The 27,464-nt window shown below is 40.7% G+C and overlaps 1 protein-coding gene across 1 annotated transcript in view; it reads left to right on the forward strand.

Annotated features, from left to right (window-relative positions):
• CNTNAP2 (contactin associated protein 2) overlaps positions 1-27,464 on the forward strand; it is a 1,947,395-nt gene that overhangs the window by 1,192,044 nt on the left and 727,887 nt on the right. Inside the window, exon 11 of the mRNA XM_059172148.1 lies at positions 9,681-9,787. Within this exon, the coding sequence (XP_059028131.1) occupies positions 9,681-9,787 (107 nt within the window). The remainder of the gene's footprint in view (positions 1-9,680; positions 9,788-27,464) is intronic.

The following is a 27,464-nucleotide window of genomic DNA, read 5'->3' on the forward strand; positions in this document are numbered from 1 at the left end:
GACTGCAGACTTAGAAAAATGAGAACCTACATGCACGGTACAGAATTATTCAACTCAAGTATAAGGCAGGGTTTATTACCAGTGTTTGAACAGATTCTAGTCCTTATCACTGTATCCTTTTAAAGCTTGTCGTATCCTCTGGTTTGACAGGCTTCGTTCTAATTTTCAAAGTCCTGGGCCAGATGTCTGTGTGTCATAGGAATATCCTGGGTATTCTGTATTCCCAAGTCAGGGGAGTCTTCATTTAACACATGATGTAATCACAGACTTTCTTCCTTCATTCAGTTCTTCACTGGTTACTGTAGTTTTCTTCTTTGGAAGGAGGCTTGGGGTAAACGTCACTGAGGCTCCTGGATACGACGTCCAGATTGAATAGGCATTTTTTCAGTTGTTTTATTTGAGTAGAATTCACACACAGTAGTTTCAGGTATATGACCTAGTGATTCTGCTCCTCTGTTCAATACGCGATGTTCACAGGCGGACCTCCCATCTGTCAGTACACAACACTGTTACAGTACCGTTGACCAAACACCCTGTGCTGTACCTTTCATTCATTCATGATTTATTCACTCCCGTAACTGGAAGCCTGTGTCTCCCTTTCCCCTTCATCCATTTTGCCCACCACCCACCCCCCTTCCCTGTGACAACCATCAGTTTGCTCTCTCTATATTTATAGGTCTGATTCTCTTTTCATTTGTTTATTTTGAATATACATTTTAAAAAAGTTAATATTATGTAGCCTGTGTGTGTGTGTGTGTGTGTCTAGCATAAATGAAAACATTACCTTACTGATATATGGAGAACAAGGATCTATTAATTATACAAATCATACATTTCTGCTTTGGGTGAATTTTTTTTTTTTTAAGCAAATGTATTCTACATCAACTTTAAGAAGCCATTTGTGTCTCTTTGTTTTTTAGAATACTGGTTTCATCATGTATGATACTTTTTATACCTGCCAACACTGAAAATAGGACATTTTAAATGTTCTTCATTAGTAAATATTTGGGAGGTCAGAATGCAAAGATGCCTATCCAAAGGGATGTGGTCACTTTGATTTCAGGATTGTAAGAAGTGATGAACCAATTAAAAAGACATTGTACTTCATGGGGTGCCTGGATGGCTCAGTGGGTTAAAACCTCTGCCTTCAGCTCAGGTCATGATCCCAGGGTCCTGGGATCGAGCCCCGCATCGGGCTCTCTGCTCCGTGGGGAGCCTGCTTCCTCCTCTCTCTCTCCCTGCCTCTTTGTCTACTTGTGATCTCTCTCTGTCAAATAAATAAATAAAATCTTTAAAAAAAAAAAAAAGACATTACACTTCAAATATTATATGGTTTATGCAATTTTTCCTCATTTTTTAAAAATATTTTTTAAAATAATGAAATTGCATTGTATGCCTTTGGAAGCACAAATTGTAAAATAATTTTACTATTGGTCTCATGGTAATTTGTTAATAATATCACTTCCTCTAAAATAGTTCATCATCTTAATGTCATAAAAATATAACTTTATAGTATTCTATAAAAGTTAACTTATACTGTACTTAATAAAAGAAACCTATAAATTTATGGAGTTTCATTCTTATGTTAACCATTATTTTATTATCCTTCTACTATCCTTACTATCCTGGTATTTCTTCATTTTGATATTTCTTGATATGGATTAACTTGTCAAAATACTGTCTTTGCTAGACTACTGGGTTTTGCCAAGTTTGGGCTTGCTATTCTAATAGCTATATCAGTATACGACGACTTCACTCATTTTTCAGAGTAAAGGGCTTATGTTAGATGTGTGTTTCTTTCATCTACAAATAAGATAGCATTCTGTAGAGGCAGAAATTATGTAAAGCCTTTGGTCAGACAGTTTGACTTACTGTATTATGTTTATATGATAGATTTGAGAGAAATGGACCAGATAATCCAAACCTCACTTAGAGTGCAGCAGTCTGAGACGTTCTCTGTTTCTGCATTCATATACTAGCAAAATGGTACCACAAACCATTCCCGGCTATCTAAATGGACTGATAATTCACTTACTCAAAATTCATACAACAGTTATTTATTGAGTACATTCACTGAGTACAGGCCAGCCAGAATTCTAGGCAATGGATAAAAGGTAGCAGACAGACATAGTCCTTGCCATCATGGAAAGCATAGCTCAAAGAGAAGCCTGACAACAAAGAAATTATTAGGTGTATAATTAGAAATTGTGATAGGTCAAAAAGAGAGCAAAAAATGGTGGTGGACATGAGGGTGGTGACTACTTCATATTGGAAATGTGTGTGTGAAGGCCCAGGGGAAGAGATGACGCATCGGTGAAGCAAAGCAAGGCAGGTATCATGAGAAATACGGGAGGAAGGGAGCACAGATGGGGAGCACAGACAGGCAGCAGAGGAGCAGGCGGAGCGGATCGTGCAGAGACGGACAGGAGGTCCACATGTTCTCAAGTGCCATGAGAGCGCATCAGAAGTCCTTAAACAGTAGCGTGACATGATGTTAAAGTTCACTCTGGCATTTTGTTGAGAATAATTTAAAGCAAGGCAAGCACAGACAGGAGGACAGAGTAGGGAAACATCGTAATCCAGGGGAAAATGATGCTGGGTTGAAATGAATAGGTAGAAGTGCAGAAAGTGGATACATTTGAGGCAAGTTTTAGAATTTTAATTCACAAAGCTTTGTTGCTGTTTGATGTAGAAGCGGTAGAAACGGGGGTAAAGAACAGCTTCTGCTTTTCTGAGATGAGTAACTCGACAGATGGTGGTGCCGTTAACAGAGATGGGACTGAGCAGGAGAGCCAGAAGGTTAGGGAGTAAAGTCCTTGTGATGCCTCTGACACATCCAAGTGAATATGTCAAGAAGCCAGTTAGATACGCGGGTGTCTCTCCAGGAAAGTTGGAACCAGGGAAACAAGCTTGGAGCCATCCTTGGCAGAACCAGGGACTGAGCCGGAGAACTTCCGAACCTAACAGGTGGGGCAGTTCGGGTGGGGCCGGGAAGCAGCTGAGTAGATGGTCCAGAGCTGGAATGTCACTCAGAAACCAGACTCTTTGAAATAGTCCTTCGCCATCCTCTTGTGTTCAGAGATGCCCGTTCCAGGTCTTGCCATCATTGGTTCATGTTAGGAATGAGGCCAGGAGAGACTGAAAAGAAAGAACAGTGCATGTCCTTTCCCTTTCAAGGCTTAGCCCAGACAGTGCACTCGCAGGGAGCGTAGTCACACGCCCCAACCCTAAATTAAAAGGAGCCTGGAAAATGGTGTCTTTAGCTGGTTGGCTCTGTTAAGTAAGATATAAATTCTGTTGCCGTAAAGGGAAGAGAGCATAGATTTGGGGAAACTATGCGCAGGAGGTTATTGAGTTCTTTCTGAAGCCTGATTCTTTACATTTTTTCCCCTTGGAGACCGGGATACTCTCCCTTCCAAAAGCAGATGGCCACATGAAAGAGAGAAGATATTGGAACAAAATAAGAGTTATGATAAGAAGGAAGAAAGGGGACAGGACTATTGACCTGTTGTGATACCCATAACTTTCTGCTATAATCTGCAAGCTCTCTGCACTGCCAAACCCAACAATCCATCCTTGTATAGCCACGTTTTGCTCTTACTCAAACTGGTGTAAGGCTTTGCTTTCCCTCCACAGCGGAAGGTGCTTCTCTTTCTTTCAGGCTAGCCTGAATCTGTGCTTCCTTCAAAGATTAACTTTTCCATAAATCTCAGTGTACTCCTATAATAGTGATATATTATCCTAATTCTGTACGAATATTTTTAATATCAGGCATAGAGATAGACCTGAATTGCCAATTACATTTTGATGAATAAATACAATTTCTTGAGGGTAAAGCAGCCTTTATTCTTTGTTTCTCCAGAGTTTGTTTTAGAGTGTCTTGATTGATTAAAAAGAACTTACTGTTATTTATCTATGTTAAATACTGTTGGGCCTGGAGACAGGTGAAGAACTCGTGATCTTTGCAGGTCCCTCTCCTCCTGTGGGCCTGTGATCTCTTAAAAGATGTTTTATTCATAAAACAATGTGGAATACATTGTAATATTCTAACTCAAAGTAAATTAACAAAGCAAAATAGAGTGAACTTAGGTTTTATTACAACAGAAATTATTTTAAGGTATTTATATAGTAAGGCTACAATTAATGATTGATATGGTTGTCTGGAAATGTGTAATTGTTGGAAAGATGCAGACCAAATATGCTTGATTATTCTTAATGGAAAATTTGGGCATAATGCAGGAGGTATAATAAATATCTCTGCATTTAAGTATTTCCATAAATAAATGCTTATTGAAGTGGCACCATCAATATAACATTAAGTTTTCTGGTTGTACAACTATAAAATTAAGTTATGTAGTAATGAAATACTAAATTAGTTGCTGGAATTATGATTACTTCTCTATATAGTTTCAGTTTGAACAGGAAAAAATGTAAGGCAGTGATATATACTCCATGGAGAGTATGCCTTCAACTAAAATTGAAATCTAATTAGTGTGAAAATAAAAGTACTAAAATATCGTTGAGATCAATATTGACGGTAATGCAGAAGAGAACTCTGCCGTGATTGTGAAAGTAGCTCTGAGAGCCAGAGGTATAAAAAATAGCATTTAAGAAATCAAACTTTCTAAATGAATTTCTGGGCTTGATAAGCAAAATTAAATTTGGGAACTAAGATGGAAAAAAAAAATAAAATTCAAGAGGTAATTTGCTCTGGGATGGTAATTTATAAATCCCTCTAAATAATTTTCCAATAGTTCACAGAATAGCCTACGCCTAACCTGAAGTTTTCTTTTCTAAACTTTAGAGCAGTCTATGGCCATGCCACCCTGAGCGCCTGATCTCTTCGAAACTTTAGAAGGAGGTATATTTAAGGAGCAAGTATAGAATCTGTACTAATCTGTAAACAGAATAAGAATCGCAGACTGACCTCTGTACAATAACTAAGCACGTAGGAAAGCTCAGCTGAGTCAGACTGAGAATATGGAACTTGATTTTAAGGCCAAATGAAACAGTCCTTATATTCTGTGATGATTTTCTATGAATTAATGAGGTCGAAACTCAGGTGTTCGGAAATGATCACATCTTCCAAGTGGGATTAGGAGATTATCATATAGTCACTCTGAGTGGAGAAGGGCTGCGCAGACCAAAACTGCCCTTCCCTCATACTGTCTCTGCCCACCCCACCCCGCCCCCGCAACTCCACCCCTGTGCCCTCCCATCTGGGCGGTTTCTCCTCTTGGTGCCCGCATTCTTCTTTGAGACCCAGAGCTGGAATGCTCTTGAGCTTTGTCATTCAAAATGAGGTCCTCTGAAGCGCAGCTCGAGCACCACTGGAGAATGTTTGAATTGCAGACTCCACCCCATACTTAAGTAATCAGAATCTTCATTTTAACCAGATTTTCAGCGACTTCTGTGGCATGAAAGTTGGAGAACTTTGGTGTACCAGCAGCTCAGGATATTAACAAAAGCAAGCTATTCAGAGAGACACGCCACCCTTAATCATTATTGGGTATTGTGTGTCTGTATTTCAGAGCATCACTCTGGTTTTTATATGGGGCTCTGCGGAACCAAATGTAGTTCTAAAGGTAACACAAAGGTGTGCTTTGAATTTTATAGAAAACTATTTTAACTATTAAACGCTGTAGAGAGGAAAAAAAGAAAACACTCACTGGGTTTTGAAGACCACCATTGTGCTCCGTTATGCTGTCAGAGAAACATTCTTTAGATTTAAAAGGAAATTTCTTCTGCTGTCTCTGTTTAACTAGTATCCACAAAAGTGGGCTGTGATGAGCAAATCTGGTACCATTTGCAGTTCTTCTGTCCATGTAATACCATTTTCCTCAACGCCTTGCAATGAAAATCAAGTATAGAAATAAAAGAGATAGTCTGGGTAGAATAAAACTGCAGCTGTCATCCTTAACCCTGGACAGAATTGCTGCATCCCTCCAAACAGCCACTCTGTCCATAGTGTTTGCTTTTATATTAAGTAATTGTTATACATGCAACTTAAACGTTAGCTTTTGTTTGTTTTACCTATTGTGGCGTAAGTCAGTTTCATTTGAAAAAAAACAATGCAGTTTGATTCGAAAGCATTTTTGGAAAGCATTGCTACAACTGGAAGGGTGATTGCAGCTGAACCGGTGTCCGATGCCAGGGCTGTCTGGGGACAGAGCTCATTGGCTGCATCCCTTCTGGAGCCCTTTGATCACATCAGATTGACACCTGCCAACTGCTCCCTGGATCCTGCTCAAATCTTTCTCCGGTAGCCCCAGGGGATCCATTGGGATTCAGGTTTGATGTGACTCAAACTTCCAAGCTAGGACCTGCTGTAAAAACTATATATTTCGTAGTTTACTGGAGCAAGAATCTAGATGTAAGGCTAAAATCATACATAACACTAATCCATAATTTTTGCAGTAAAAAGGGATATTTCCGCCACACGTGGTTCAGTCCCTTGGTGTAACTTCACGGTCATCACATTCCCCCGTTGCGTCCGTGGGTTGGCCGGCGGGTTGGCCAGCGGGCATTCACTGAAGGAGAGCCAGGCACCTGCCATGCCAAGAAGCAGAAGAGAAGAACCCCTAACTGTAGAGTCGCACCATTTAGAAGACACAAGCTGTTTAAGCAATCATTCCTAAACAATGTGATAATGGGATATGGGACTTAGACAAATGGTTTTATGCAAGTACAGGAGAAGAAATAAACAGGAAGTAGGAAGCTTGATTAATTTGTATTTTGTTTTGCTTGGTGACTGGCCCTAACATTTTTTTTTTTTAAATATAACTATGAAGTCTTCGGGTTTGAAATTACATTTGAATCCATTCAACTTGGAAATAGAACACTTTTCTCCAGTAAGAACTAAATGCCCATCATCAGCATGAGAAGAATGCCCCTCTTAAAAATACGAATTATAGGGAAGAGACATTAAAAAAATAAAATGCTAAAATCCCACTTAAATAAAAGATCACTTTAAAAGAAATCCTTCATACTGAATTTTAGGACTATTCAGTCCATCTCCCGCTCCTTGTGTGTAAGTACACAGTAGTTTTTTTTTTTTTTTTTTATCATCGAGAGGTGAGTTTTCTGCTTTGTGCATTATTTAGAGCACATTTAGATTCCAACCTGGTTTTCCTTTGCAAGTCGGTACACTTCTGCACTCCTCTCCCCTGAATTAATTGATATAATGAGCTGATGTAAATTACTTTCACTATTAGGCTGAGCTAATATTAACCCACAACCATTTAGAAAGTAAATATACCATACGAGGCATATGCATACTGGATTCCAAACTTAAGTATCAAGGATGTTTTTTTATTTTTCTAATTTTGGAGTGTCCATCCCATTGCTTTGTCTCCTGGTCTGGAGAATCAAGACTGTGGGCATAAACACCTTCTGCGGAGGCCCCTGCCTGGGCCATGGGCAGGGGAGGTGGAGGGGGTGTGGGGTGTGGTTCTATCTCCTCGTCAGCACTCTCTAGCTTTCTTGATGGGAACACTTCCAATGTGTTAATTATGAAAATGCAACTCCCCTTTTAAGGTCCTAGGGAAATGCTCTCAACTGTATATTTTTTAAATATTCTACGTTTATTTATATTCCACCAGTAACTGCTCTGATATTTGTATTTCCATAGCTTTCCCTGTTGCGTTGATGAGTCATCAAATTCTGCCTGGTGGTGTCTTCTGTGTGACTCTTACCCCCCACCTCCACCCAGGTTGTCAGGTCTTTGGAGAAGGACCTGCTAGTGAGCCTTGATAATGCCAAGCCCAAATTCATATGAAACACAAGTGCCTTTTTAGCATAGAGTGGACTTCCCATCCGCCCATGATAATCCAGCATCGTGCCTGTGCTTCAGTTGTATTTCTCCCCCAGGACCGCTCTTCCTCTGTTTCTTCTCTTACAGTCCTGTCTGTTCATCGGGGCTCTGCTTAAACACTTCACAGTACGCCCCAGATCTGCATCCGACCCCTCCCGTGTAACTCCGTCCTGCAACATTTGCCCCGATTATTTCACTTTTCCTTTCCAACTTACGTGGTAGCTTTCGGTAGATTTACTTCTGTCGGCTGCAGTTCCTGATATCTGACGCACCTTCTGTTTCCTGTGTCTTGTGCACACACATAGCAGGTGTTCAGTAAATGTTTGTCGCGTGACAGAGGGTTTGCAAAGCGTTGTGGAGGAATGGCGTTCTCGTGGAGGAATGGCGTTCTCACGGAAGAATCAAAGGTTCCGTGCCTCACCGGGGTGTGCCTGCCACACCCGGGTTACCGTGCCTGGTGGTAAATCAAGAATGGGGAACAGCAAATGCTATCTCCGAAGCAACCCCTATCACATTTTGTAGCAAGCAGCTACCAGGGCATGATGACTAAGCGTCCCATGCAGTGTTGCCTGTGACCCACTATTAGAGATTCTACTGTTTTGATCTGGGCGGGTGCTTCCCTTGTAGACAGTCTCTTACTAAAATCTTGGTATCTTTTGTGAATGTTAATACGTATTAACACCTTTGTCATCTGTGAGCATCTCTATCGGGATCATAAAGAATCGGGTTGTGGGGAAGTTGCAGAGAAGAATTGGTGGGAGGAATCAGGGGCGATGACCAGGAGAAAGGACAGCGTCTCCTGCTGAGACACAAGTGTTTCTGGGCAGATTTGAACTTCAGTGTCGTGAGGGTACAAGCAAGCGATGCAGTCTGGCCTGGAGGCTACGGTCTGGATGCTCAGGGCCCCTGTATGCTGCCCCTCTCATTCCTGCTTGTTAATTATCTCCTTTATGAGCATTTCCTCCAAACCTTAAAACTACTTAGCTGGGTAAAATTGCTCCATTTTTTAAAGTAAGAACTTGATATTGCGAAAGGTTAAACTACATAGCCACAGTTGGCTACATAGTAAGTAGAAAAACAAAGATAAGAACGTGAAACCTGCATTTTCCCCCTAAATTATGCTCAGTGCCACTTGGAGTAGGTGGCTTTCATTGGCCAGCTGGGTATAGGGAGACGACAGAAGACTTAGAAATCTTTTTTTTTTTAATTTATTTTATTTTATTTTATTTATTTGACAGAGAGAAACTAGGCAGAGAGGCAGACAGAGAGAGGAGGAAGCAGGCTCCCTGCGGAGCAGAGAGCCCGATGTGGGGCTCGATCCCAGGTCCCTGGGATCACAACCTGAGCCAAAGGCAGAGGCTTCAACCCACTGAGCCACCCAGGCGCCCCTTAAGACTAGTTTATTCTGATTGCTCTTGCCAAGGCATTATTTCAAAACCTCAAATTGCTATGAAAAGCTCAGTGGTACCCTTTTTTGAGTCAGTATTGGTCTTGTTAAAGAATAGGATGGGAAACAAGATGGCTAACCTTCCATCTTTCACCGGGAGGAAATTCAGCAAGTGTCTTTGTTTTTGTGCGAAAGCAAAATAAAATGAGTCTGTGATATGCAAATGAGTCTCTCCACTGTTTGTTAATTTCGACTGTTTACTCAAAAATGGGAAACACCAGGCTTGTGATACATCATCTTTTGTGCGCTTGGCACCTTCCATCATAGATCGTATTAATCTGCTTAAACTAACAAGGATTAATTGCCTTGGTAAGTCAACCTGGCATTGAAATGATATATTGCCCAGACAGCTTGGAATTTGGCCACTCATAAATCTCATTCGTGTGTTGGTTTCTTTCTGTTTGTCTCTTTCTCCGACAGATGTGTGCCCAATCACTGTGAGCATGGCGGGAAGTGTTCGCAAACATGGCACAGCTTCCAGTGCGCTTGTGAGGAGACGGGATACAGTGGGGCCACCTGCCACAACTGTGAGTGCCCTTTCATCTCACCCTGACCTTTAGTAGCCCAGATCCCAGGTCTTCCGCAGCCTGGGGAGTGCACCCACTTGATTCTGAAGAACCCAGATTTTGTGGTTACTTCCCTGGAATAGTCCCGTAATCAAGATATACTCTCTCATGCCTAATGGCACAAAAAGAAGGACCAATGTGTCCAATGTTCCGTAAACATAGTTGGGATTGGAATGCCAATCTTGGATTTGCCTCTGTGTGTCTAAGCCACGTCTGGATAGATGGTTTGGGAAATTGTGTTAGTGCAATGTCTCTAACTGGATTCTCATTTATCAGCTCATCAGAGAGACAGACAGAGTGTAATGTGAACATTTAGTATCTGGACAATAATTGTCTCATGCTCTATTGTAACTATTTGACCATGTTTTTCAAATCAGAAAAAGAGGCTAGGAAGTGGAATAAAGTCCATTAAGTTGGATATCTAAAATAATAACGCAAGAAGGCAAGTTTTTCTAAATATTCGAAGTAAAAAGTGGCTTGCAAAGACAATTAATAGAACACAGATGTGCCTAGATTTACATTACCACTTTACACTGGAAGGTGGAGGTTTGTGTTTTTGTCATTTAAAGGATATTTAAAGGTATTTAAACCTCCACTCTTAGGTGGAGGTTTGTGTTTTTGTCATTTAAAGGATATTTTGTCATTTAAAGGATATTTTAAAATGAGTGTTAACGATGTAGTTGTCTAACATTAATTCTCCAAAAATGTGTTGCTGTTTACAAAGCCCTTTAGGAAACAGATTTACCATAAAACATATAGTTGAAAGAAGAAGTTCATCTGTCCGTCACGTGTTTACGTGTGTGCATGGTGTGCACGCTTGTGCTTGTGTGTGTAGGGAGAGAGGAAGGGGGAGAGAAAGAGTCGAGCTCCAATCTCCAGTCTCCTCCCAATAGGCTGAAAACCTGAAAATCTGATATGTAAGCCCTCTAATTATACAGACTTCTTTCATTCCACTTCATTTTTAGGAAACAATGACAAAAATATTATCAGAGAAGAGTTCTGGGGATAATAAAAATGCAGGACAGCTCTCTGGGCCTTTCATGTTGTTACTTGTAACAATGTATAATAAGCTGTTTGGAACATAAGACCTCAACAAAGAAAAATGTTTGTAATTTATTTTATTGCCTTATTATTTTGTTTAGGAAGCTGTTCAAAAATAAGAGACAAAATTGCTCCTTAAAAAATTAACATTAGGGGCACCTGGATGGCCCAGTGGGTTAAGCTTGTGCCTTCAGCTCAGGTCATGATCTCCAATCTTGGGATTGAGCCCCGCATCGGGCTCTCTGCTCCGTGGGGAGCCTGCTTCCCCTCTCTCTCTCTGCCTGGCTCTTTGCCTACTTGTGATCTCTGTCTGTCAAATAAATTAATAAAATCTTTTTAAAAAGTTAACATTAATAGAAGATGTACAAGAAAATAAAAATAGTCACTAGATTAATTTTTGGTAAAGGATTTCATATGGATCCATGGAAAAGTATTTTAATGAATAAAAAATGAAACTGATACTTAAATTAGTAGAATAAAAGATTTATAACTAAAGTTGCCCCTTGCCTATCACACCAAATGTTAACTTTCAGCCTGTGATATTCATTATATGATAAATGATGTTTGAATTAGGCAAACTTCAATAAAACGTCATACTTTCACTCCACCAATATAATTTATATATTGTGCTACAAATAACACTTTTAACTAGGAGGGACCTTGTTCCTGAATATGAAAATTCTAACCAAAAACAAAGAATAAGAGATTGGTGCTGGTTACAAGGGTTTCCTAACTCTGTGCCCACTTGATGCTGACCTGGAACAGCAAACTGTTCTCCTCCTCCTCCTCCTCCTCCTCCTCCTCCTCCTCCTCCTCCTCCTCCTCCTCCTCCTCCTCCTCCTCCTCCTCCTCCTCCTCCTCCTCCTCCTCCTCCTCCTCCTCCTCCTCCTCCTCCTCCTCCTCCTCCTCCTCCTCCTCCTCCTCCTCCTCCTCCTCCTCCTCCTCCTCCTCCTCCTCCTCCTCCTCCTCCTCCTTCTTTTTAATAGCTGCTTCATTTTGTTTAAATTCACAGCAAAGAAAAGGAGATTTTAAAAATATTAAATTTGTTTTCCATCTAAGTGCATGCTACTGGTTGAGCAGCTGAGGTTTTTTGTTTTGTTTTGTTTTTTGTTTGTTTGTTTTTAAAGAGTAATAACTCCAACTAATAGACATGTCCTAAGTGTATTTAGGTTTGGCCTTAGTAGCAATCTCTGAACATGAAGTGGGGAAATTATCTTCTACCTGTCCGGTGTTCCGCTTTTGTTTCCATTCATTTTAACATAGAAAGCCTGATCTCTTTTGAGGCCAGAATTTTGAAAATCAAGTGTGTGCATAAAGAGAGGTTAGAGGACCACAGTGCATAATTAGAGAAAGGGTTCAGTGATATTATTTGCTTGTGAAAAATATTTATCTTGTACCTTATTGAAGGGTATATGCTTCCAAATCAACTGACAGACTTGGTGTACCTCTTAGTGACTCCCATGGATTAGTTAAAAATTGGGAAGGAAGGTCTGATCCAGCACATAATAATGGAAAATATACAAATATATGCCATTCAGTTTGATATAGAATGAATCATATTACATTTTTACTTAGTGACCACACTCATAGTAAGAGCACTAAGTAAAAAGAAGCCAGCTTCTGAGGCTAGCTATGAGATTATCATGCTGTGCGCCTTTGTAGCAAGTCATTTGACTTCTCTCGGGCTTTCTTTATTTCCCTTGACTAAATGGCTACTGAAGTCTCTTATAGTTCTAAAAGCTGAGGCTTCCAGTTGCTCATTCTGTGTTCTGGTTTTGAATTTTGTTAACATTATTAAATACTTTACCTCATTATTCCCCAAAGAAGACGAAAGGGTCCCTTTTGAAAAAAGGAGTTATGGTAATTTTATAATGGCACTCCTTTAAAAAGGTAAAAAAAAAAAAAAAAAATTAACGAAAGCATCGAGTTTGCTGTAACTAAATATTTCATAGAGCTTCAGACATTACAAGTGAGCTACTATTTCCACACATTTTCCACTCTAGTCCTGGCTTGGTCGGGGTAAGACAGCCATTCCTCAGGAGACCGGCGATCATCAGTCCTAGATGCTGGGGTCCAAGATGGAACCAAGAAGCTCTTTTTTGATAGGTCGTACTGCCTGAGTTTGAACTTGGCCCTGTCACTTACTTGTAACCTTTGGGCATGTAGCCTCTTGGAGCTCCAGATTTTTCCTGTGTGGAGATGGGTGCAGTGACCCATGTAAAGCCACCTTGAGATTAAATGAGGTGGCTTATGGAAGACACAGATAAGAGCTTTAGCATATATTAGCAATCGGTGAATTTTCACCAATTCATGCCTTTCAGAACAAGGCATCCTTTGATCTGTACTTATGTACCAGTAATTGTCCGCATCCCACAATTTGTCACTTAATTTCAGGCTGTCACTCATTGTCACTTGTGTGGCAGATTGGGTTTGAAGTGAATGATTTCCATAGTTTTCTCTTTTTTCAGAAGAACTGAAGAGAATTAAAAGTAATCTGGATGTGCCTTGGACCTGTATCTATCTATCTCTCGGTTGGTTTGTTTATACATGGAGATTCTATTTTCAAATACATTCTGTGTAGGGCTCAGAGGGTGGTCATTTACAAAGCACTCTCCTGAGGAGTCAGGATGTCAGGGGAAGGACGTGGGATGAGGACATGTCAGGGGAAGCCAGACGTGGGATCGCAGGAAAGGGCAGGCCAGGTTTGTTCTCCGAAACACAGAACAGGTTAGTTTGTGACCCAATGAGGCAAATACATTAAATTGTTGCAGTTTTATACTTTTGAGATTTTCTTATGCAGGTATTCCATTCTCGATGAATTTCTGACTAGTAGCATATCGAACCTTAAAATCGTGGCAAAGAGGGTAGAGTGATCGTGTTGAATGTTTATTTTTTGTTACATTGACTTGTCCTCATCCTCGTCAAAGCATGAGGATGTGTCTTTCTTATGAGCAAAGCTTTATGCTTATAGTTAGTCTTTTCCCTCTTCCTGGTGCTACGTAGACAATCGGTCTCCAAACTTACTTGCCAATACTTCAGGTGCTCTTTAGGATCTAATTACCATCTCGTGTTTTCCACACATGTTCCTGACACTTTATAATTATGGTGCTCACTTACATAAATTAAATACAAAAAGAAATCCCTCATCTCAGGGCTTAGTAGACTTCCCCCCGCCCCTCATGCTACTGGAGCCTATCTTTGAGCTCAGTCATTCTACATATGATACCAGTCTCTTACTTGGAACTGCCCTAAAAATCCCCAGAATATTCCCCAAAATATGAAAATTGGCAGCTGTCTTCACAAGCCAGAGGACATTTAACAGATATAAACCATGTTTGGGGGTGGAGATTTATGAGAATTATTATTAAATACCAGATCTTCATTCTAAGAGAAAATCTTTTTCCAGATTTTGTTATTAAAAGAGAGATTTTCACCTTGCCCAGATAAATAGGTATTATTATTTACAGAGGCAGTAAGAGGGGATAAACTAAATGACCTATGCAGATCTCTTCAAATTTAAAAATTGTGTGATTTTGAGCTCTAAGATACTAAGCAGGTACTGATGTTGCCACATAAATGCAAAACTTAATTTTTTACTAGCCAGTGTTGGAGGAAAAATTGAAATGAAAAGGACAGTATTCTACATCCTGTAGTCTGGAGCTATTACTCTGGGTCCATAAATTTGTAAACCGTAAATTACACTGCACCTTATTACCACACACTTGAAAAGTACAATGGATTTCAGTAGCACACACCATGTTATTTATAATCCATTATACTCATAAGTAATTGAATTCAAAGCATAATTTTTATAAAGAAATTAATCCTACCTGCTTGTAGTCACACTAACCTACAGCATAAACACCTGGATTTATTGGCAGTGGGAGATTTGGTGCCTCCATCTGTTTGGAACGACCACAGTCTTAGGCATCAATGAAGACAACTTGGAATCGGAGTGTGCAATTCTCTTCCCCACCAAGGGAAAAAAAAAAAAAAGTGTTTACTGTATAGAATCATGTCCTTACAGAACTGGAATCCATCACACAACTATAAATTCAGCCGGCTTATAAGGACCTACTCAGAAATGGCTGTGTTTTTAATCCGGTTTTCCACCATACCTTTCCTCCGCCTCCCCTTTCCAGTCTCCTTGACCTCCGTTCAGTTCTTCACGCGTGCCCTGTCCCCTCGCACTGTTCTCACTCCCCTGCCCCCACCGCAGGACTTTTTGCACATCCCCCCTCTCTGCTTTGTCCAGTGCATTACTCATCCTCTCATCCTTCAAATCCCAGTTCAGTAGCTGCCTCCGTAAGGAAGCTTTCTGTGACCCTGTAATTAGGTCAAATCCACTTATTCTAATATACACCTTAGCACTGGCGATGATGGTGATTTGACATTTTTTTACTTGTGATTCTTTAATACTATCTGTCTCTTCCCCTGGACTATATTATCTGAGAGAAGACAGTGCTGGTTTCTGTTGACCACTTTATTCCCAGGGCCCCCCAGCATATATTATGTGCTCAGTGAATGTGTACGGAATCAAACGGTGAATGAATGGAAGAGAATGTAAAAAGCATCAGTAGCTTTTTAAAAATCATGTCCTTGGGGCGCTTGGGTGGCTCAGTGGGTTAAGCCTCTACCTTCAGCTCAGGTCATGATCTCAAAGTCCTAGGATCAAGCCCCGCATCGGGCTCTCTGCTCAGCGGGGAGACTGCTTCCCCCTTTCTCTCTCTGCCTGCCCCTCTGCCTACTTGTGAGCTCCCTCTCTGTCAAATAAATAAATAAAATTTTTAAAAATATATATAAAGAAAAAATCATGTCCTTTTACAAATCCATGAAAATGGTGAAGCTATGAAGAGGGAGTAAGCTAAAGTGACAAAAGGAAAGCAAGAGGAGGGCGGATAATAGAAGATGAGTTAGTGAAAGACCGAGAGGGTAGTGATGGTATTAAGAGCAGAAACAGCCACAAGAGGTATAAAGTTCTCAGAAGTTTTATGGAGGAAGTCAGTGTATGAGGAAACAAACCTGCACATTTCCAATAATCATGAGGAAAACATTGGGCCGTGAATGCTAGAGCACATTCATCGTGACTTGTGGACATACATAGTAGGACTCTCAAAGGAAGTTCAACGAGAAAATGATATCTCAGGTAATAAAGTGCAGTCAGCTTGTGCACTGGTGGTTGTATGAGCTATTCTAAAATAGATATGTATATATCTATATAAAACATGTATTTCTATACAGTATATATTTTTATATATAATATAGATATGGTTTAAATATGGACAAGTGGATGACAAAAAAAGTTTAAACTTGGTACAAAATTTGAAGAAGATGAATATATTTATATATATGTATACATATATATATATAAAATCCTTTTATTTATCACACACAAAAAAAGTTTAAACTTGGTACAGAATTTGAAGAAGATGAATATATATATATATATATATATATATATATATCCCTTTTATTTATCACATAATATCCTACATATATTCTTGCTACTAGAAAATTACAAGAGGGAAAAGAACTCAGGATTTGAAATTCGACGTTCTGATGTCAAATCCTCAAATCTTCAGGTTCTACATCCTTTCTCCATCACCTGATTTCTTAGCTGTAGGACAGCAACTGTCTCCCAAATCTATAAATCCTCTTCCATCAAACTCTCTTAGCACAGTAGTACGAATTTCCCTTGCACCTGTAAAGAATAAAGTCAGCTCTTTGAGGACATGCTGCCGGCCACTGATAGCAAGGACATGAGGAGCATCGGACTGAAACCCCCTCTACCCACCGCCTTTTTTTTCCTCCTCTGTGCTGTGTTGGCTCTGTGTTTTGGACAGTCATTTAACTTCTCTGAACTTCACTATCCTTTGGGACAGTCAATGAAATATTGTCTCTTCTTGTAAATTTAGAAAACATTTGTTATCATTTTGTAACTTTCCGTGTACCACTGAGTCTTTTAAAAGAGGCAGCAAAAGTTTTGTCTGATTAGAGGTAGCTTCAGGTTACAAAGCGCTGATAGAGTTGATTCTCTAGGAAAAGATCAGAGGTTGTCTCAATATTTAAGCCAGTACTCACTGAAAAGATAAAAGGCTTTATTAGCAAATATAATGGCTACACAGGCTGATTTACATTCACAGGGTGAATCTGCTACTTCTAATAGAGACACAGCATTAAGTCACCAGATTGGGCTTCTTTGTTAGCAAGTGAACAATGACCAGTCTTCAGTTTTCCCTCCCTTTTTCATCCTTCGCATTCCCACACCTTGACCTACTTAGAGGCTCGGTGTGTCTCTGTCATTAAGGCCTGGGTCCTTGTCATTAAGTAGTGGCCCTAGGGCACCACCACAGGACCGTGGGACACAGAGGAGCTATGCTCCTACCATCACTTAGTCCTTTTTTTTTTTTTTTTTTTTTTGGTGCGTTCATCCATATGTCGAGAGCGCACTCCATTCTGCATGTGGGCTAGATGCTGGAACCGGAAGAGACAAAGAGAGGAGTATGTAATGTTAGTAGCTCCCTCCAAAGACGTGTGTACTTTCATTAAAAAAGGAAAGCCCTTGGGGCACCTCACAAGCGAGTCACCTGGGTGACTCAGTTAAGTGTCTGATCTCCGCTCAGGTCATGACCTCAGGGTCCTGGATCTCAGGAATCCCAAGGTGGGCTCCCAGCTCAGTGGCTTAGTGCGGAGTCCTCTTGTCCCTCTGCCCCTCCCCCTACTCATGTGCTCTTACTCTCACTCTCTCTTTCAAATAAATAAATTCTTTAAAAAATAAAATAAAAGCCCTTATAATCGTAAGGACAAATTGTACTGTATGATGACCTCTTAGGGTCTAAGTTGCCACCTTTCATCTTACAGAATGTGTAGAAATGTAATTACATGGGAAATTACTTAATATCGTATCACAGATTCCTTGTAATTCTAAGCAGTCATTTCATCTCTTCAGATTGTATCATCAGATGATCTCTCTGTTCATTCCTGACCAGATGGGATGGGGGAGATCAGAGTGAGGAGGAATTGGCTCCAGCACGGTGGTGGGGGGCAGGAAGCGGGGGTGTGGTTTCCAGTAGATCATGTGCCATTAAAATAGCAGTAAACCCATGCTCCGTTGTGTGTGTTCTCTAGAGACGCTCAGGTCCTCACCAAAGCTGAAGCATTTGGGGAAAGAGGGAAAGACGAGTGGTGTCACTTCCTGAAATCGCACTTATTTAAACAATAATCCCGGCAGCTCCTTCACGCCCGTTTTCTCCGGGCATCTGCAGTAAGATGGAGAGACACGAGAGAATGCCACCTTTGTGGAAATGTGGGAAGGGGATTTAGAGGCCATTCTCTTTCAGCCACAACCAAATAAATTGCACAGGATTAAAACAGTGCAGGTCATTTGGAGAAACACAGCCCACGGACCTTTACATTTCTAAGGCAGCCCAAATTTCAAATTAATCCCTTCTTTTATGCCTTGCTTTGGAAAGATGGCTAAGATTAAACCTAGAAAGAAAGAATTTAATTTCAGTTTTACAAAGACATTTTCAATAGTTTCAAAAATACATCTTTCTCTTTGAATAAAAAGTCTTTGCAAAAAAGTTGATCTGCGAATACATATTAAAAAGCAGCCTGCTCTAGGACGGAGCCGTGAACCTGTGAACTGCACAGAGGCTGTAAAATGCCAGAGCTCCATCCCGAGGGAGTTGACATTATTCATTAAACCCCTCTGTAGCTGGAATCCCAGTGACCGTGTCAGCCCAGGTTCAGAGTGAAGACTCTCACCTCTGCACCTTCGCCAAGTTTGGTGAAGGGAAGGAAGAAAGAGGAGGAGGCTGATTACTGGCAGATAAAGAAGGAAACTTCACACCATTTTTTATCTACTCAAAAAGCAAGACAGGAGAGTTAAAGTTAAACATAGGGTGCGTCTCTCCTTTTGTCCTTTTTTTTTTTTTTTTAAGATTTTATTTATTTATTTGACAGAGAGATCACAAGTCAGCGGAGAGTCAGGCAGAGAGAGAGAGAGAGAGAGAGAGAGAAGCAGGCTCCCACTGAGCAAAGAGCCTGATGCGGGGCTCGATCCCAGGACACTGAGATCATGACCCCAGCCGAAGGCAGTGGCTTAATCCACTGAGCCACCCAGGCGCCCCACTCCTTTTGTCCTTTTAATGTCTCCCAGATCAGATGACTTCCTGCTTTTTCAGATGGACGTTAGTCACTGTGCCCGTACTGTAAGTCTTTAGCTTCACAAATCCCAAGTAGAGGGTTCCCTGAAATACATAGACAGACAGTCCCGGGTCATTCGATAATATTGCCTGTCCATTTTGTATGTAGCACACTCTGTGGATCACAGAAATGCAGGTAAGAGCCTGCTTGTGGCTTGAAAGGGAAGATGGACAAAGAGGAAGCCTTAATGTGTTAGTAGAAGATGTCAGTAGAAGGAGTAATGTGTTTATGTGCTAAATCCGGTGTAAAGGCCGGTATGGATAGCATGAGAAAGAGAGAACGGCATAGACCAATTGCTTGGGGAAGGGTTTCAGGACCAGCTGAACTTTGGCCAAGCTCCTTGCTTGCTCACTTGGGCCTTAAGATTGGAACTGATTGGGGGAAGAAGAGATACAGCAAAGGCCAAGTTGGAGAGCAGAAATAAACACGGGCTGTGGAGAAGCAGGCCTATGAAAGCAGGCCACCTTTGGAGCCCACACACTGCCAAGGGAATGTCATTCAGATTCTAACATGCCATATGATCCTGGAGAAGTTTCTAAACATTCCTGAGTTCCTGTTTGAGTCGCGGGCTGGAGCTAGGATTGTTAAATATTCAGGACTTTTGCGAGCTGGTTGTGAAGCCTTGGTAGGAGAATTTACCCCATGGAAATTAACAAGCACAACATATCTAGGCTCTTTTTTGTAAAGCTGGTCTACCAGAATAGCACTGCCCTGATTCCTCCTTAATTAAGCAAGAATTATAGATCTGCCTCTGCATATTGTTGTGTAGGGTACAGATAATGTAGAAAATGTCTAGAATGTTTGGAATCGACACAGATGACACTCAAGAATGCTAGTTTCAGGTTAAATGTAATATTGTGAACAGAAAGGTCTCATCAGAGGAGCGGCAGGGTGTGAAGTTAAGCAGGTAGATTGAGCTAGTCAGAGGACGGTGGTCCTTCACTACCTCAGCTCCGATGTACGATTTCAGGTGTGATTCTTCATACTTGTTTTTACCATAAAACGACTTTACTTCTGTTCTTTAGGAGGAAGAGTTGAGCTGTTCTCACTATATTAATCCATAAATGACATTGAAGTCTTCCCTAATAGACAGTTGGTTTATGATTACTTCTGAGCTACAGAGGACTTGAATGATTCCTGAACAATGTTCAGAGAGCACGTAGGAAGGACCATTGGAGTATGTCGCGTCACCTCAACCGTCAACATTTCTTTTACTAAAGGGGACAGAAATGTTTTCTGTTATGAGGTTTGCTTCAACTATTTAGCTTATAGTATAATCTGAGGTAATAATTGATGAATAATTAGCTCCGTTAGGATACAAAACTAATTTTAAGATTACTTTGTGATTATTAACCTAAAGCTCAAGAATGAGCAGTTTTCTTCTGTCGGGATCGCCTCCCATCTGTGACGCAGCTGTGTCAGATTTTATTCCTTAAATTTAAGACACTTGGTTGGGTTTGCCACACTCTCTGAGAATACAACTATCTGTGATGAATCTAATGATTTTTTTTTTCACTGTTCACATGACAAAAATCTGAAGAATGAATGATTGATCTCTGTTTTGTTTTTGCTTTTCCAACATCATGGTGGACAGAGAACTCTCTTCATTTCTGCTGTTGTTATGACTACATTCTGCTCTTCTTCTTCCTTTCCAAGCCATCCTGGCAAAAGAATGTAGAGTTCAGATTTTTGGAATCTACAAAGAAAATGTTTATCTACCCAAATAATTCCTTCTGTTGTATTCGCTGTAGACGGCTAATGCCACTAAAAGCAAAAGTTTCCCATGGCAAGTGTAGCAGTTTCCAAGAAGATGTGACTGGTTCACTTTTTTGAGTGTTTCCACATTTGAGAGCTTTCAGATTTTAGTAAAATATTTTATTTGAAAATATTTTAATGTAGGCAAGTACAAGTGAAATTCTATAAATGGATTTGACTAAAAAAATCCAATTTTCGCATAAAGAAGAGAAAGGTCTAATGACTTGCAGTTCATTGGTCTCATTATATAATTGCTTTCCAAAGCTACCATGGGGGCTCCCGCCTGCAAAATATGCCGAACCTATTCTTGAAAGACATTTCTTGCCATCACAGATGCCAGCATCAAATGCCAGACAAAGTTGGCACCTGCAAAATCACTGTCATTACTCATTAGCAAGCATCAAAATGTCCTAATAATACTTTTTGCCACTATCCAATCCTGTGGAGACATCAATTAAACATGTCTTGCTTGCCAAGTCATGTGATCAGCTTTCCCTGTGCCGGATAAAGCCAAGTGAGCCATTTGGGTAGGTTGGATAAAGAAACACCTTGAAGAGTTTGGCTGTGGAAAGAGAAATTCTTTCCATCCATATTACTGCAATGGAATTCAGAACTCTAGAAAACCCTGTGTACTTTTCTTACCATATGGCTGGCTGTCACTCAGTTGCCCTACTTAGAGAACATCAAGTATTCAATAGAAGGCATTTTCCTACTCAGAAAATAACCAACATATTAAGACTTCTTTACGGTTTCAGTGACCTAGATACAGACTTGCTGAATAAATCAAACCTGAATTGTATCGGGTCAGATTGAGTATCTGAAGCTAGATAAATGAAACAGGCCTTGTTAATTCATTGTACAGAAGGACTTTTTTCCCCCTTTGTGTGATTCTTAAAATCTAGTTGGCTAAAGCTATGTGAGAGAGAAGAGAGTATCCTGAACTTCTGCAGGGGGAGAAGATCAGTAACGGAGACCGCCTTGCCTGCTCACGAGGCAACAGTTCCAGGAGACAAGCGTGGAACTCAACTTTTATTAGATGCCCCTGAGAAGGCAGGTAGGAAAGTTCAGGCAGCAATCCTTGCTTCCTAGTCAGTAATGGGAGGATCCACTACCCTGTGATTATTGCACCAACTGAGGAGGACTGAGCCATTAAGAAAATCTCCTCTGGTCTCTGCGAGGCCAGTCGTCCAAAGGCTGCAAAAGTGGAACAGAGCCTGGGAGAGGAAATGGAATCGGCAACGGGTGACGAAGGACAGTGATTGCAGAATGAATTCTCATCACATCTGGGCTGCACCCACAGCTCAGGACATGCTTCCCACCACTCCCAGGTGAAACGTCGTGTCAAGTCCATTTTGGAGCTTTTGCTTTGCCTCAGTGCCCTTCCTGTAGTGCCGCTGCATGGAGGTCATTCCCACGAAGCTCATTTCTACGGCCTAAACTAGTGTGGGGGTCGTGTGTGTCAAAGTAATAAAAATAATGAAACAGAATGACTCACTGTGCAGAAGTAATGTGGAAGACAAATGTATGGAGAAGCTGTGGCAATGCTTTTAGCAATCACAGAAGAGTTTATTAATATGAAACATTGCCCCATATCTCCTACATGTACAGATTAGACGTTGAAAGAACTCACACATAGTAAAAGCGTGTTTGTTTAAAACCCAAGTAACTCTCTCTGCTTGACTTATTTCGCTAAGCATGATACGCTCTAGTTCCATCCACGTTGTCGCAAATGGCAAGATTTCATTTCTTTTGATGGCTGCAGAGTATTCCATTGTGTATATATACCACATCTTCTTGATCCATTCATCTGTTGATGGACATCTAGGTTCTTTCCATAGTTTGGCTATTGTGGATCTCCCTGATATGAGGAAGTGGTGATGCAACATGGGGGCTTAAGTGGGTAGAAGAAGAATCAATGAAACAAGATGGAATTGGGAGGGAGACAAACCATAAGTGACTCTTAATCTCACAAAACAAACTGAGGGTTGCTGGGGGGAGGGGGGTTGGGAGAAGGGGTTGGGATTATGGACATTGGGGAGGGTATGTGCTTTGGTGAGTGCTGTGAAGTGTGCAAACCTGGTGATTCACATACCTGTATCCCTGGAGATAAAATATATGTTTATAAAAAATAAAAAATTAAAAAAAAAAACCCAAGTAACTCATCCACTATATAAAAATTTCTAAGGGATTTTGAATCAGGATTCAGTTTGCATTCACTTTTTTTCTTTTTAGCGTCACCCTAAGCTTCCCACATACCACCTGTCTTAAGATGAGATAAACGAACATGAGGCCCTAAACTCTACCACAGGTGCTGCCTTAGCCAGGGAAAGGATTCACAGACACTTGATTAGCATCAGTTTCATGTGTGGTAATAAAAAAAAAAAATTTAATCTGCACAAACTGTAATTTTCATGCTGGGATCATTTAGATTCCAGCAGTCTCTGTATTGACTGGGTTCAAGAAAACTATTTTCATTGTGCTTTTTTAATGAGGATGCCCAGTGCAAAATCATACTTGAGTCCTGGAGAACTTCTTGGTTTTCAAAAGTGCAGCCAATAGAACTTCAGTGGTTGGGAAAATGGGCTTGCTATCTGTAGACTTACAAAACATTAAGACCAAGTATACGAAATATGAAAAAGAGTAGGGTAGTAGCTATTTTGAAATACTGACTGATATACTAGTGTGTTAAGATTAGAGACTATACCTAAAAAGGATAAGTAGATAAGCTTGGGATGTTGCCTTTTTATAGTCTTCTTATCAGAATGTCTGCAACCACTCCATTTTCCTGAATTTTCTATTCCAGTATGTGGCCACCTGCCACTTCCCAACCAAAGAAGGAAAATTTTAGGCAGGGATGATGGGTGGAGAGACCACAGAGGTCTTGCGTTATGGCCCTGACAAATTGATTATATATTGGACGATGTGGCGGGGAAGCCACATCCCAGTTTCTGACATTAGTCTCCTCGGATGTTCATCATCCGAAGCAGCTGCTGTAGGAGCAAGTTAGGGAACCTCTGAGAACGCAGAGGTAATACTCATTTGCTCATGGCGGCACATGAATGCAGCCGCCCCCCAAGGAGTCCCAGCAACAATCAATTACAGTCACAAAGAGATTTATTTATTTGTAGAAACAACAGAAAACCATTTTAAAACTTTTGAAATTCTGTAGAGAGTGCATTTATTTTAAAATCTGTAGCTTATATCTGTGATATAGTAATACAAATGTGTGCATAAACCATATGTGCGGTAGGTAAACTATTACCTTATGAATCAGAAAGGTCCATGTTCAAGGCATCTCTGGTTAGTAGAAATCTGTCCTTTGCTACCCTGTTTTGGGTCTGATTAAATATGCATCACACACACACACACAGGTGCAAACTCCAGTGACTGATCAGAGGCTGACGTTCTACAGGCTAACTTTTTTGACTTGGTTGCTCGTTCATAAAATACTAATGCAATATACAGTCCCCACGCAGACTTCCCTCTTCTCTGCAAAGTATGGAGACCCAAATGCTGCAAAGCTCGCTGTAGGCTCCTGGCTCAGAAACCATTCTCTCAGCACTCTCCTGACATTATTAATGGCCCCGATGTACAAACCCAGAATAAAATAGAATTAAAATCCAAAGTTAATTTCAAGCTCCATTAGAAATTAAAGGTGTTGGCAAAGAAATCAATATTTGCCCAGTACAAAATGACTAAATTCAAAGCAATTAATTCTATTATTTTGTAACTTCTAAAAACTATAAAGGACCTTCAAACTATAAAGTGTTACCACGCTCACACATATACACAATATGTGACTAAAAATAATGACAATGATTTCTAGAAGCAAGACGCAAAAATCTATTTTATTACTTTGTAGCCATACCATGTAGTATACACACTAAAAATGTGTGTCTTAAAATAGAGCCAATTATTCTGTACAATCCATGGCTATTTCCAACAATTACCAACACTCGGTCGTAAATCTGGGAGGATTTAAGGGACAGAAACAAGGCAAAAGAGCAAAGAGATTTATTTAAATGGAATAGATGTATCCATTTCCTTAATTTTACTTTCTTTTTTCCAGCTTTTTTTTTTTTAAATATTGCTATAGATTAACAAACAAATGGCCTTAAAACACTGTAGTTCTAACTAGTATAAAATATTTTGCAACCTGTAGGGTTATAGGTCATAAAAGACATTAAAGTAACAGTCAGTAAATTTTTCTCATGACAGGGGGTGCTTGGGTGGCTCAGTAGGTTAAGCATCTGCCTTTGGCTTGCATCAAGATCCCAGGGTCCTGGGATCAAGTCCTGCATCATGTTCCTTGCTCAGCGGGGAGCCTGCTTCTCCCTTTCGCTCTGCCTCTCCTCCCTGGTCCTGCTCGTGCTCTCTCTCTCTCTCACTCTTTTTCTCTTTTTCTTTCAAATAAAATAAATAAAATCTTAAAAAAAAAAAAAAAACCAAGCCAACTTTTTCCTGTCAGAATCACTACCACTTCTTCCCTATCATGCCTTTTGGTGTAAGTCTGAGTTAATAAATGGACCTTTCGCAGGTCCGAGAGGATCAGAGTCAAACAGATCTGAATCAGACCTTGTAATGAGGGTGTGTCACTGGTTCCCTCCCCAGGTCAAGATAAGAAGCCTCCTAAGAACTAACTTGGGCAGCAGTTACCGTTTCAGCATCTGAGGTGAACATTTGTAAAAGATAATGTGGGACAAACCATTGCTTTGCTTAGGAAACATCATAAGGCTTCTGGTTAAATCTTCCTCTTTTGTGGATCCAAACAGTCAATATGATTAAGGCTTCATAGCAAGAGACACGCAGGCAGGCCCTGGGAGGGCTTGGCCAGAGAGAATGGAGCCAATCATTGATGACAGCCTCCCTCTTCCAGTAGTTAATACTCAACTCCTTGACTTTCAGAAACGTTGTCCTTTAAAAAACTGTGAGATGTACTTTCCTTAAAGGCATGAGTCGTCCCATTGAGTGATAGAGAGTTGGGGTTTGGGAGGTGAGCTTCCTGGCCCACCAGCTCCTATTCTGTCTCGGTCATTGCTCCTCAAGGTTGCCCACGAGCTAGAACAGAAGCAAAGGTTTCCAACCTCTGCAGTGGATTTCCAACTCTCTAACTGCCCTCTTGTTCAGCATCTCCTTCCTTCCCATAATATTTCGAAGGAGAGAGGATGCGGGAGTAAGACAGACGGGGTGCCTGCCTCACACCCATTACTTCCTGTGTGTGTGGTCCAAGGTGGTGACTTGACCTCCTTGATCCTTGCTTTCCTCTCTTGTATAAGAAAAGTAATAATACTTACCTGGCCAGGTTTTGTTTTGTTTTTGTTTTTGTTTTTGTTTTTAAGAATTTAAAATGTAGGTGAAGCAGATGTTCATTACGAGGGGTATCGTAGGCCCTCAACTGTAGTCACCATTGGTATTATCACGTAGCTCCATTCCCTGGGTGTTCCTTTCCCTCTTCTATCAGACCTGCCCTCACAGGAGCACTGGGTGTCTCTCACAGTGCTCGCAGGTGAACATAACACAAGGAAGAGTAAGGAAGCAATAAAATGCCAGAAATTAGAATGCAGAGCTATAGAGAGGGGCGTAGGAATGGAGTGACAACTGTTTAAGAACTAGGACTCTTTCTGAACCTTTCTTGTAAATGCATCCAAACAGTCTGAAGATGCTCTCTACTCCTGTTGGTGGTGGGGACATGGATTCCAGCTTCCCATCTGGATCTGCTCTCATCGGTCACCTCCACATTGGCCAGTTGATGCCAGTTTATTTAAATGGGGCTTCTATGTTTGGTATCACTTACTTTCTTCTTATCGCAGTTTTCTTTGTTTTCTGTGGCTCAACTACTTCTCCGTTTTGGTTCACTTTGCTTGACCCCTTTGTTTGCAGTCTATGTCCTGCCTCACTCTTAAACGTTGGTGCTCCCCAGCTTTGTCCTCAGGCTTCTCTTCTCACTTACATACTTCCCCTGAATGCCTTTAACCATGTCTTCAAGTTCCATTTAAATGGTGAAAATTCCTTCATCTGTCTTGCTTGTCCAGAACATTCTGCTGGATCCATTAAACTGTGACCAGCACACAGTAGGGATTTAGTAAATACTTGTTGAATGTGTGAACATCGTAGTATCCTACATGTTATATCCATTTCCTCATTCCACCCTGCCTTACTCTTCCTCCTGTAACACCCATGCATGTAAATGATATATTGCAAACCCAGTCACTGAAGCAGCAATCAAAAACCCCCATGTCTATCAGTCCCCATGTCAGTATGTTCTACCTCTGATACATCATTTATGTTCTACCTTCCTCTTGGAAGCTACATATGAGCCCCGGCTCTCCTCGCTCCAGAGTAACTGCAGAGACCTTCCCATTCCTGGTTTTAGAACCTTCAGTTTATCCTTTATGTATCTGCTAAACTTAAATTTCAAAAGAGAGAATCTGATGCCAACACGTACAAGGTTAAAACCTTTCAGTAATTCTTTAAATTTGTTTATCTAAAATTTGAGTAAGTTAACATCACGGAGTGTTACATGATCTAGTTTCTGTCTGTCTCCCTGCTGTCCCCTCTTTCTCTCTTCCTTTTCTCCAGACACCTGGATCACCTTAGAATGTCCTGTACAAGCCTCTGCAGAGAATGCAGTTCC

This window comes from Mustela lutreola, chromosome 4, assembly GCF_030435805.1.
Source record: "Mustela lutreola isolate mMusLut2 chromosome 4, mMusLut2.pri, whole genome shotgun sequence".
In the NCBI taxonomy this organism is placed as follows: Eukaryota; Metazoa; Chordata; class Mammalia; order Carnivora; family Mustelidae; genus Mustela; species Mustela lutreola.